This window comes from Musa acuminata, chromosome BXJ1-3, assembly GCF_036884655.1.
Source record: "Musa acuminata AAA Group cultivar baxijiao chromosome BXJ1-3, Cavendish_Baxijiao_AAA, whole genome shotgun sequence".
Taxonomy (NCBI): Eukaryota; Viridiplantae; Streptophyta; class Magnoliopsida; order Zingiberales; family Musaceae; genus Musa; species Musa acuminata.
This window is the reverse complement of record NC_088329.1, coordinates 45,538,881-45,551,107: the sequence shown is the minus strand read 5'-3', so window position 1 is coordinate 45,551,107 and position 12,227 is coordinate 45,538,881. Positions and strand designations below refer to the sequence as shown.

Here is a 12,227-nt window from a genome sequence, read left to right as displayed (position 1 = left end):
ATCGAACATGCTTTAGCTTTCTGCCAGTTTCTTTTTCAACATTGACATTAAATTCTTTGAAAATATTAAGTATCTGATATTTCAAAATAAAAATCCACACTTTTCTAGAATGGTAATGGCAGAATTGATGGCCATGACAGTACTCAAAATATTTAATATTAAATTATCTCGTAAATAAATATCTTAGTATCTTAGAATTTGAGTTATGTACTTACTTTTTTTTTTATCCTAAAAAAAAAGAATTATATAATGCTGGATCAAAGTCAGTTAGGGTTTTAAGGGAACACCATGCGATGGAACATGTTAAGCTACAATGATTCTACGGTCCCAGACAACGCAATCTCGTTAGGGTTTTACAAAGGCCGGTTCGCGCACCTCAGCGTTGCACACACAACCCCTCGAGGCATTCGAAGCGGCGGCGGCGGCGCGTCAGCAAAGCGGAGATGAAGGTGATAGCGGCGTACCTCCTCGCCGTCCTCGGCGGCAACACACGCCCCTCGGCTGGCGACCTCAAATCCATCCTCGAATCAGGTAAAGCCTGCGGTTCCAATTTTCCTCGGTCTTCGATCGTTATCGGCGTCTGATCTCCATTCTTGGCTCGTAGTGGGCGCGGAGGTGGACGAGAAGAGGGTAGATCTCTTCCTATCGGAAGTAAAGGGGAAGGACCTCGCGGAGCTCATCGCTGCCGGAAGGGAGAAGTTTGCCTCCGTCCCGTCGGGGGGCGCGGTGGCAGCCGTCGCGGTCTCCGCTCCGGGATCCGGTGCCGCCCCGGCGGCCGAGGAGCCGAAGAAGGAAGAGAAGGTCGAGGAGAAAGAGGAATCCGACGACGTGAGCCTTTTGATCTCCAAAAACGAAAAAAGACTCGATTTTTCTTGGACATGGATCATTAATTCTTCTTGACTTGTGTTATTGCAGGATATGGGCTTCAGCTTGTTCGATTAAGGAGGCAGTGGTTGCGTGCTACTTATCTTAGCTTTGTTCTCTTATTCTTGCATCAAATGAGGAAAATTTCGGATGTATGAAAGACTTGAAGAAGTTTATTTGGGTTGATTTTTCTGCAACTTTTCTCAAACACTTAATCTTTTTTGCTTCCGTCGTCTATTGTATGAATGAGTCGTGCGCATTGAGATTTCTTGTCTTCCAGCATAAATTCTTGGTTGGTAATGCCTATGCTCTCTCTGCAATGGATAGTTCTTCGATTATACTCGTGCTTCAGTTCCGGTACACCCACCTTGATATGATCAGGTTCAAAATGGTGATTTGAGTAGAAGCATCAGGCATGCATCCCCTCTTTGATATGGTGATGCTTCTAACTCTTTGGTCGATCATGGTTTTGCAGCAGCCAGGCTGGGGGATGAGCTTGCTGCCAAATTGCCAGGACATGATCTTGAATCACTTTGTATTATCTTGCAGTGTAGCATCTTGTCTGTTTATCATATTAATAAGTCTGATTGTGAATATCCAATATGTGATGGTGATTGGGATCTCATTTGGGTCTACCAAGATTTCTTCGATGTTTAAGGTAGTGGAGGATTCAGATATTGTTGAGGATGCATCGATGTTCCTTAGGGTTCTCTGCTGAATTGAGATAGAGCTATCATCAATACCCTACATGGATGTGGAATATCTATAGAATTTAGCTGATCTAAATGGAGCCACAAATATTGATTCTGCATTATATTTTAACCTCACCTCTACGAGAAGCACATATTCACCAGTCTGCTCTTATTGTGACGGTTTTCATGATGTACTCATCGCACAAAAATGCTGAAAACATTTGCAGATTGTCAGATCGGTTGAATCAAGTAATCTTTGGAGTTGTAATCACATATGCTCATTGCATCCTCTCAGGTGCGACAACTGAAACTGAGCTATATGGCTACCTAAAATGAAGGCATAAGAGAAGCAGATAGCTGTTAAATGTCCACACAAAGTCCTCCGAGAGTCGATTAATCCTCGTCACTGTTGCTATGCGTTACAGCACACAGTGTGTACATGGCCCTCATCATCATCATCAAATAAAAATAGCAGCCAGTTTTGTACTCAGCTGCTACACAAGCAGTTGATCAGCCATGAATGCTCGAAAAAAGTGGTGTATGCATGTGGTCAATCTAGACAGACCTGCAACGCATACTCCTCCAAGACCCAGATATCAAAAAACTGGGTGTCATCGGCGATGGCTTAGTAGCCATGTTGCCAGATTTGGTTTGCTGGCTGAGACTGCACGGTCTGAGAACCACTCATATTGCCGTCGCTTAGGTTCTGTTGATGTTCCTGGGAGGGGCCTGCCTGTGCATCGTGGTACAAGTTTGGGTACCCCAAAGCTCCAAGATGTGAGGATTGCTGAGTCTGACGAAACCCGCTGTGCTGATTCTGACCTGGATAGTTATAGAAAGTGCTCGTCGGAAGAGCAGACATTGTTCTCGAACCGGCACCATGGATCCACATGGCAGGGTTTTCACTCTGGTGATAATGACCACCTATATTCAGAGGCTTATACTGGAGAATCAAAACACTGTAGTATTTGACAAGCATGTTTACCTGCTGAAGAGGAATGTGGTGGCTCGCTTCCCTGTGCTGCAAGCTCAATGCTTCATCAAGTCCGATCATCGTGTTGGTTGAAGCAGTTGTATGGTTGAGTGTGTAACCTGCAGGTACGTTAGCTGAGCTTCCAAATCCTCCATAAGCAGAGCCTATAGCAGAAGCCTGAGGTAAGCTGGCCACAGACAAGCTACTTCTGTATTGTGGTTGCGAATACTTCATGCCTGCACTGGGCACTGCAGCAGTAGATTGATGGAATGGGCTGTTTGCGGTGAATGCTTGGTGGACAGAAGGCAAGTAGGCGTAGCTATGGGGTAAATAAGGGTAGCTTATAATATTGGCAAAATGGCCTAATGGAAGAGCTGGCTGAGAGTAATGGTGTACAGGAAGATTTTGAGGGAATACGAGACTCGTGAGCATGGTGGTGCTAGGCAAGGATTGTGGAGTTGATTGAGCATCAGAGAACACCCCTGGCTTCAAAGCCTGCATAAAGATACTAAAGTAAGATCAATAAGAAAATCAAGGTGAACCCTTCAAACAGTAGTTTACACCTTTTAACCAAGTTAACAAGGAATACAGGTTAACTAGATGCAGCAAAAAACAATCTGAACGACCATATTCAACAAGTTCAGATTGGTCACAAGGTGGTCAGGACCAGCCAGGTCCATACAGGCATAAAAATTGATTTGTGTGCCTTCTACCAACTGCTAGCCTAAGATTGAAGAACTTCAATGACCGAGAAAAGTTCGTGGAGCACATAGAAGTTAAAAAGTATAATTATTCAGATTGGAGCCATTAATGTTAGGACTGTTAAGTGGGCAAGCCAACTTTACTCATCACATTTTGGCTTGCTAATGCTCCACAAGAATATATTGGCTACAAGGATGTGAAATTTACTTCGTATCAGGTAAAGCTTATCTTAGGTTTAAATGAATCAGTTCTTTATTTCGAAGTTCTAGAACATCGACCTTCCTTGGCAAATCAGGTCAAGTACAAACATTAAGTCAATGCAAAAAAAAAAAAGAATATTAAGAAAAAAACTGAAGATTAGCATGAAGTACTACTTCTAAACTTGTTCGCATGTGTGTGTGTGTGTACACACACACACACACACACATGTTGTGGCTAATCATGACCATCTCCTTCACCAAGTTATAAATCAACATTCAAGCAATCACACGAAAACAGCTAGTATAATGATTAAGAATTTATGGCAATAGTAAATACCTCAGGCATGGAAATCTTTGACCCACTAATAGATGATTCTGTTGTGCTATACCTCGTAGGCATTGACTGGGTAGTAAGTAGAGGAGACAAGGGAAGGTCAAAATCCCGAAGATGTGGAATGCTTGCTGCTAAAATACTGTTTTGCAGAGTATTGGGTTGTTGCTGCATGGAAACTTCAAAGGTAAGAAAATTTATACAAACATAACCCTTGCATAGAGAGATTAATCATATGAAAATGAAACTATTAAAATGACAAGCATTGAAATTAGTGATGAATATGGAATCAACAGAAGACATTAAATATTTAAAAGATGATATGTCCATGGTACACATTATGTATTTAAAAAAACAATCATTCAAAGGAAATGGGCACACTTCTCCCCAAAAAGATATTCATTTCAAAATACAAGAAAGAAAACTTTAGATGTAGCATTGAGACCACAAAGTACTTAAAAATTTTCTAAATTCCAACTTGTAAATAGCATTCATACATGATATAGAATTACAGCAGGACAAAAAACATGATACAAAACTATTTAGGCTTCCACAGTAAAAATGACAACAAAAAAATTCTTAGTGACCATTTCAAATCATAGATAAGTATAATATATAGAATATCTTTGCATCTATAACTCTGGCTAAAAAATTTGTTAATTTCTTATTTAGCAAACTATATCACAACAAAAGGTAACAGTTAGTTCACAAGATTGCAAATGAGAACCTTCAAGTATGTAAAAAACATTCTTTTGTTGTCCTAGATAACATGTCAAATTCTTAATTAGTTGATAAACTCACACAATAGTTGAAAAAGGGCAAAAGAATGGACAAAAGATTACCATTAAACTTGACAAATGGGAAAGACTTTGCATTTGTGTATTTCCTTGTGGATAGGTGTAAGTTGTAGCATTTGGTTGTGTACAGCTTGAAATTGCATAACTAGATTCAGATGGAGAATTGTACTGAAGCCCATATGTCGTAACCAATGGATCATTCCTCACCATTTCAGGTTGTGAAGTTGAAGGTTCATCAAGATTTTCTGGACCAGCATGAGATCTAGAAGCTACATTCTCAGTCAGCATAGGCTTAAGCCGTCGGTTACTGTCACTCTCATTTCTGTCAAAACATGTATGCCAAATCAGACTGAAATTGTACATGAAAAAGACAAAAGATGCTAACACTACCTTGCATCTGAATTGGCGATTCTAGAAGCATCATCAATGACCGGAGTCACTTCCAAGTTGCTTTCTAGTGGCTTTGATGGAAAAGACCCGGCAAATGCACCAGATCCAAAACTACCAAAGCTTAGATATGCACAATCTGCATTTGTAACCCGTAAATGGTTCGGGATTATCACTGCAGGACTATCTTCAATAGGTTTTGTGCTTGTCTCATGTAAACTTAGTTGACTAAAGTCTGCAGCATCTGAAGAAATCTCCAGGATGACATCCTCAACTGCTAAAGAACCTAGTCACAGAAAGACATATCAACACAGAGATAAAAGGATCATGTTTAAATACATATTACTGAATAATTCCCCAGAACAGGAAAAGATCCTCATAATAGAAAAAGAAAGAAAAAAAAAAGTATCATGCTCAAAGGTATACACTTGTATTTGCTCCTGTAACTACAAGAAACAAAGCTTAAAAAGAGATATTGTGCTAAATGTCGACTGTGTATTCTATCTTATTGATCAAATCAAAAATATATATCAGACAAGAAGAGGGGGCTAATTACATATTACCCTCTGTACTTGAACCCTTATAGCATCATGATCTATGTACTTCTAAAAGTTACATTGAGCTTTCCATAGTTATGAAATTGCAAAAAATCACTCCATTTTTAATAACGCCGTCTAAAGCACTGACGGAAGATGCTGCACATGACATCACGTGCTGAAGTGACACCAAACTGATAGGCAAATTGGTCATTTCACTCATTACTTTAATGGTAGAAAGTGGCGATTGGCTTAGGGTGGCCTCGTCGAATCCAGCATGTCCTAGTGGCAAGGCATGGTTCATCATTGCCGCTAAGGTCATCCTCAAGCCCCTCCTCACTGCCATACAGCCCAGCACCCGCTACGGTGTCCCATTCCCGATCCTCACCCACGCCACCTTCGGCGTTCGCGACACCCACATCGTCCTCCGCACACTTGTCGCCTATGGCTGGTTCGACATCGAGACCTAGATCGACGACTAGGCCATCTTCCTCCTCCTCCCAACTTCCCTTCGCTTGTCCCCCTACGCGACGCCACTCCTGTGGCTCACCTCCTCGCCGCTGGAGCTCACCGCCTTCATCCTCTTCTAGGTGGCCGAGCTCGTGCTGTTGTGGAAGGGGATGTATGGCATTAGATCACTACAGAAGCTCTTAGCTCCCATTCTTCGCCGCTTTGCTCTTAGGCTAGACTTATAGCAATGCCAGTGGATTCAGCCCCATGCTCTCTTCGTCGCTCTGTTTGTCGCCACCCGAGTTCTAAGCACTCTTCTTCCCATTGGTCACCACCAACATCGACAACTGCATGACGATGGCTCTCACTACGCTAGGAGCCAAGCGAACCAGTTGGCAAGGTAACTGGGCCTCCCCCTCCAAACCCCATCCAACTCCTCTCCATGATCGACGACACGCTCACCAAGCAATTCGCCATCCTAGGGATAACCCTCGTCGTGGGCACCACCAACATCCTAGCAAATATGGTGGCTTCGACCAACGTCAACGATCATGAGCCGAATAGCTAACGTGCTGCTCACGGACTACTATGTCATGCGACGGATAGAGCTCGATATGGAGCTCTGTCATGATCCGAGCCTGATGGGATAACTGGCCTATCAACTTCATTTGACCCAAACTACTGACCAAAATGCTTAAACTGAAGTTGATAATAGTACACTCATCAGACTCTTATAAGCTAATCTTAGTCTTGCCCACTTCCGGTGTTACAATTCAAATGAAATTGATAGGCCAATTAGCCTATCAAGCCGAGTCGTGACATTTGGTATTATAGCCTATCTACTATTTGGGCATGGTGAAAGAGCTCGAGTAGGAAAAGACTACCCGTGAATGAAGTCAGAAGACTTGTCACGACGTGGAGGCACCAATGGGCTACACCTCATATGCATCATGCTAGGGTTTAATTTGAGATATGTCGGGCATTGATGAGGACGTCAAACCCTTGAGTTTGAAAAATTATAACACCCCGATTAGTCTCACATCGAAAGATTGGCTTATAAAGGTTTAATGAATATACTACTATTAACTTCAGCTTAAGTATTTTGGCCGGTGATTTGGGTCAAACAAGGTTGATAGACCTGTTAGTCAATCAAGCTCGAGTCATGACAAGCTCTACTCGAGCAATGCGACGGGTAGGTACTACTACACTAAGGGATAGAACGTGGTGAACATAGTGACGATCATAGCTAGCCACACGTCGATAATCCCTTGCTTCCTTTACAAGGTGAGGGTGATGAAGTCTATACCAAGAGCGCTCGTCTTTGTACCATTGAATTAATAGATGAAATGACTGTTTTGCCCATTAGTTTAGTGCCAATTCAACACATGATATCACATGCAGCGTCTTCCATCAGTGCAACAAAGGGTGTTATTAAAAATGAAGCGATTTGTTCCAATTTTATAACTATGGGGAGCCCAATGTGGGTGAATCCATCAAACTTGACCAAACCATTAACAAGCAATCCCAACGTGGGAGGCTTTAGTCAGGGAGATGCAGAAATAGTGCTTCAAGACCCATTACGGGGCAAAGGTCTTTTGTTTTGCTTGACAATTGTTATTTCGGCACAAGTTTTTTTGATTCTTAAAAGGAAATAGTTTGAAAAGGTTCAATTGTACGAGATGATTTTCTAGGTGCAAAGATTCCTTAACATCAAGTTGGTAAAAAGCGTCGAAGTATTGTTGATCCATACAATTATGTATGATAAAAAAATCTATAAACTTTTAAAAGTACAAAGACCACAATGCTACAAGGGTTCAAGCACAAAGGATGGTAATCTGTAATTAGCCCCAAGAAGAGACCCCTTAGGAGAAGAGCCAGGAGTATACTTCATAAATTCACAATCAACGTAGTTAATAGATCACGTAGATGATTGTTTTATATACCTCCTAGATGTTAAAAGTTAAACATATTATCTTATGGATAATAAATTAATAGGACACTCGCACACAAACTCAAGGATGAAGAGAGGAAAACCGAGGCAACGAGTACCTAAGTTAAGACATGCAGTAGAAAGAAAATACATGGTTGAATCAGTTCATAGTGGATGGGATGGAACTCTTTATATATGAATATGCAAAAGAGAAGTCAACGTTCCATCAAATGAAAATATCGGGTTTAATTTGTTTGCAAAGAAGTCAAACCACAAAGCACAAATTTTCATGCTTCTCAAAGTAATCACAAATTTGGAGTCCAAATGCAGCATAAATAAACAAAAGAAGTGGATGATAACATAAATATAGACAATGCAGATACTAGAACCATTCATGAACTGTCAAATTTTCTAATCAATTGTTCCATCGAGCACACTGAATCAGAGACTACACCAACATGTCAACTTGCTTTCAAAAAATAATTATAGATTAAAAGTGACTACCAAAGCCTGCAACAAAAAATTGACTTTTCTTATATTGTAAAGTGTAAACTATTTAGAACAGCAAATATCCATGGTGAACAGGAAAGAGGAACAAGTTTATAAAAGATCAAATTTTACCTTCATGATGATCAAGGTCGAGCCTTTGAGATGAATAGGAATTTGTACTTTTTAATAAGCCCTCATTTATATGGGAAGCACCTTTGGAAGTGTCTACTTGTATCTGCCTATCAGATACAGATGTGGATCTGGATTCTGCTGGCATAATTGTAACATTGAGACTTTCCTCTAGATTGTGGATCTCTTCCAAATGAGGATCTACATGCAAATGAGTTCCATCATCAACCAGACTAGATGATGCCAGTTCTAATGAATTTGCGTAACCAGTAGAGACACCAGACATTTCTGGTGTAGTTGACACACTCTCCATAGGTTGCCCATCAGTTAGAGACCATCCATCATCAACATTATGCTGACCTTCAGCAATTCGAACATTATGACTAATCTCCAAAACATGTGTAGATTCTTGACGGGATTCTAACTTTTCATCTAAATCTGATGGAAGAACTGTGGCTGGCGATTGCTTGGCTTTGTGGTGTGACACTTTCAACATGTCTGCATTTTGTGCCATGTAGGACTTTTCACTTGCTATAACAGGCATGCTGGAAGGTTGACTTTGAGGTCTACCCATCTTGACAATGTCAGCCATAGAAACATGTCCTGGCCTCCCCAACCAACTGTTTTGGAAGACAGATGAAGATTGCATGGGCATAGAAAGCCCACCAGTAATGCTTGTTGATTGTATCACATTCCCCTGAGGAACAGACTTGCTGCAAGAAAATGAAGCCACAGAAGAAATTTACATTAAGCATTGCATCAGGACAAAAACATAAACAACAACAAGGTCTAATGTCCCAACATGGATCTTTTTCCCGCCATTAAGCTTTCTTCCTAACCAAGTACAAATCAATTACAAATATAACAAACAAAAGAGATAAAAGTATATCAAACTTGATCACTTGTGCATCTTGTAAACAATGCAAACCAGGAATCCGTTTATAGAACACATTACAAGGATAGGATCATTAATACAACCAAACAATAACTTAAAGCAAAATCTTTATTCAGTTTGTTCAGAGAGTAAAAAAATTTTCATCTTGATCTGGAAACATGCAACTCTTAACCTATAAACTGAGAAGTGATCACCTAGGAATTGTTGGCCTTTGAGTAGGACTACTTGATGCTGTGGCAGATTCCAAAAGCAACGAGTTAGGAAGAGCATTTGTACCATTTTCCTTCTTGTGATTTGGTTTACCCTTAAAAGTCCCATAGTCTACAAGAACACAAAGGAGGGAAAAAAACTGTGAGCAAGTACAAAAGCAAATGCACTAAATTTGCATTCTTGGACACAGATGAAAAACCATAACTTTAAATGGTCATACCAGTAGAACTAGACTGGGAAGAAGTACTACGGGCACCACGGTCAGTGCCAACCCTAGTCCCATGACCTGAACTGTTATTAACTGTTCGAGACCTGGATTCTGGAGGTTCTCTGATCTAAAAAGTATGAAAAGGATCAACAACATCATGAGGTGACTGGACAATGTAAAATAACAGGAACTATGTGACAAAATAACGATGTTTAAAGCTGAAACACTAAAAGTCAAAAACAAAACTAGAAACAACAAAATAAAAAATACAATTTTCAGAATTTCAATAAAACAAATGATCATTAATAAAATATACTCTAGTAAAAATGTATTGCTAAGGTCACAAAGAGTGAATTAAGCATGTTGCACAGTTATACTCAACAATCCTGGAAAAGAGTCAACAAGAATGATTTTGCCAACTCATGACCTTGCGAAACCAAAATCAATAGATGTGAAATTCATGACTGTGACAGATGCTTGACAAACACCTACAAAGCTATAAGAACTGCTGGACTTTTAAAACAAGTCAAAAGCTTTTTAAATAAACAAACAAGGGATGAACAATGATCAGAGATCATAGGTTGGTTCAGCATGATCTGCAGAATTTATCTATAAACAATGCATAAACTGACCTCCTTTTTCTTTTCACGCTTGCTCTTCACCTCATGGAAAGTATCTGCACCATGAATGAACACTAATTTAGATGTACGTTCACTTAAAACAATAGACTAGGAAGCACATTAAACAATAGTTTGTCAGTATTTTTGAGCTACGATAGCCACCATTCCATTCGTAAGATAATGATCAACAAGAGAGACATGCATAAAGAATTACTGCAATTTGTTACCAATCATAATTTGCATATTCACAGCAACCCACATTTCCTGTTGTTAATTCTTAAAGTATATCCTATTATTTCACACACTAGTGAGTGATAAATTAACATTAAAGCATTACAACCATATAGCTGTGGACACTAACAGACCACCGAGAACCAAAACAAAGCCACCATCAAGCTAGCATACTAAGGATGGATCGCGATTGGTACATCCCACCCATACCATATAGTCCTAGACAGAATCACTCGGTGCTCCAAGAGCCTAAGACCCATCTTCATCAAACACTGTGCTAAAATAACTTGTTCCTTTGTTGCTCTTGTAAGATTGACAAAATCAACAGAAGAAGAAAAAAAATTCAAATTTGCTCTTCAAACACACATAGGATGTGAATAACAAATTGAACTCCTCTAGAAAATGCATGAGGAAAACAAGCATCAACATTATATTTAAAGATAATCAGATGCCAAAAGAGAAACCTAAGCAGATGTTGCTACACGAAACTCAACTAATTTAACCTATATTAGGTTCAGTTTCCAGGTACATTTAGATAGCACAATACTGAGAACGCCCAGGGTAGGTAAATGAACTCTCTCAACCCTACCTATTCGAGACTTTAAAGGCAAAAAGTTTCCTCTCATATTCTTTACTAGGCCAAACAGTACGCTAACCTAACAAACGAAAAATTCAGAGAACGACCATGGCACCTTATTAAATAATCAAGAATGCAAGAACGTGAAACCGAGAGGGAAGGCCGTATCTTCACCTTAGATCGAAGGAGAAACGATTACTGATACGGAAAACTCCGACCTACTGTCCCTTTCATCTCAGGCCCAACCGAGTAACCGACGAAACCCACAACACCATCTTTATCGCACGATTTCATGAGCAAACAGAAGAACTAAGCACAACCGGGCAGGAAAGAAACGAGAAAAAGGGAATCTCAAGGGGGGGGGGGGCACCTTGGGCGAGAAGGCGGTGGACAGCCTCATTAGGGTCCATATTGCACTCCCGGAGCATCGCGTAGATCTCCGGCTCGGGACAGTGAAGGATCTCCCTCAGGCTCTGCACCAGCTTCCTCGACCCCGTCGGGATCGGGGCAGCTGCTCCATTCGCCCTGCACGCTCCGCTCATCTTCTCGTTCCCCTTCCCCACGCTCTCGCTCTCGACGAGCTTCTCTCCTCTCGCGCAAGAGGACAAGGAAAAGAGGGCGTCGTGAGCGGCCTTAACCCTCTTCGGCCGCCTCCCCACCGTATATATATGTACAAGCCTCGCCAAAATAATAATGTTAAGGTTATCGTCGCGACAAAAGAAACGAAGACTGGGAAGAAACAGCCTTTCTCATTTGCACACAGAAGGTGTGTTTAACTTCGTAATAATCGTCTGCACATTCACACTCCTCTTGTGCTAACGATCACGACTTAAGTGTTCTCTTATTATTTGACTTATTTAATATATATATATATATATTACAAATTATATATACTAAAAACTTATAATAATATTTAAATACTCTTCATTTATATGATTGATGTACTCTACAGTAAAATACTCTATAGTTGTTACTGATCTTAAAGTACTCACTCCATAATGTCTTG

General features: G+C 40.5%; 2 protein-coding genes across 4 annotated transcripts; one reads left to right on the top strand and one right to left on the bottom strand.

Annotated features, from left to right (window-relative positions):
- Positions 1-369: 369 nt before the first annotated feature.
- On the top strand, positions 370-1,092 carry LOC135635039 (large ribosomal subunit protein P2A-like). The gene is made up of 3 exons (XM_065145846.1): positions 370-531; positions 605-828; positions 916-1,092. The coding sequence occupies exons 1-3, from the start codon at positions 444-446 to the stop codon at positions 940-942; spliced, it is 339 nt and encodes a 112-aa protein (XP_065001918.1). The 5' UTR covers positions 370-443; the 3' UTR covers positions 943-1,092.
- Positions 1,093-1,765: 673 nt separating this feature from the next.
- On the bottom strand, positions 1,766-12,161 carry LOC135635024 (uncharacterized). 3 transcript variants are annotated; one of them, XM_065145826.1, is made up of 10 exons: positions 11,592-12,161; positions 10,426-10,469; positions 9,806-9,920; positions 9,570-9,696; positions 8,484-9,193; positions 4,950-5,232; positions 4,605-4,881; positions 3,821-3,930; positions 2,542-3,037; positions 1,766-2,463 (listed from the first exon to the last, which is right to left on the bottom strand). In XM_065145826.1, exons 1-10 carry the CDS (start codon positions 11,761-11,763, stop codon positions 2,182-2,184), a joined length of 2,616 nt encoding a protein of 871 aa, XP_065001898.1. In that variant the 5' UTR covers positions 11,764-12,161; the 3' UTR covers positions 1,766-2,181. The 3 variants fall into 3 exon arrangements, with proteins under 3 accessions (XP_065001898.1, XP_065001904.1, XP_065001891.1); XM_065145832.1 differs by having other exon boundaries at positions 2,542-3,024; positions 3,769-3,930; positions 4,767-4,881; positions 11,592-12,157; XM_065145819.1 differs by having other exon boundaries at positions 2,542-3,024; positions 3,769-3,930; positions 11,592-12,150.
- Between the last annotated feature and the right edge of the window lie 66 nt (positions 12,162-12,227).

Excerpts from the sequence above, each read along its gene's own strand:
- LOC135635039 (XM_065145846.1), top strand. The coding sequence starts at position 444 with ATGAAGGTGATAGCGGCGTACCTCCTCGCCGTCCTCGGCGGCAACACA. Across the intron at positions 532-604 it reads CAAATCCATCCTCGAATCAG|TGGGCGCGGAGGTGGACGAG; the intron begins GTAAAGCCTGCG and ends CTTGGCTCGTAG. Across the intron at positions 829-915 it reads AGAAAGAGGAATCCGACGAC|GATATGGGCTTCAGCTTGTT; the intron begins GTGAGCCTTTTG and ends GTGTTATTGCAG.
- LOC135635024 (XM_065145819.1), bottom strand. The coding sequence starts at position 11,763 with ATGAGCGGAGCGTGCAGGGCGAATGGAGCAGCTGCCCCGATCCCGACG. Across the intron at positions 9,921-10,425 it reads AGCGTGAAAAGAAAAAGGAG|ATCAGAGAACCTCCAGAATC; the intron begins GTCAGTTTATGC and ends CATACTTTTTAG. Across the intron at positions 3,931-4,604 it reads CCCATTTGTCAAGTTTAATG|CAACAACCCAATACTCTGCA; the intron begins GTAATCTTTTGT and ends GTTTCCATGCAG.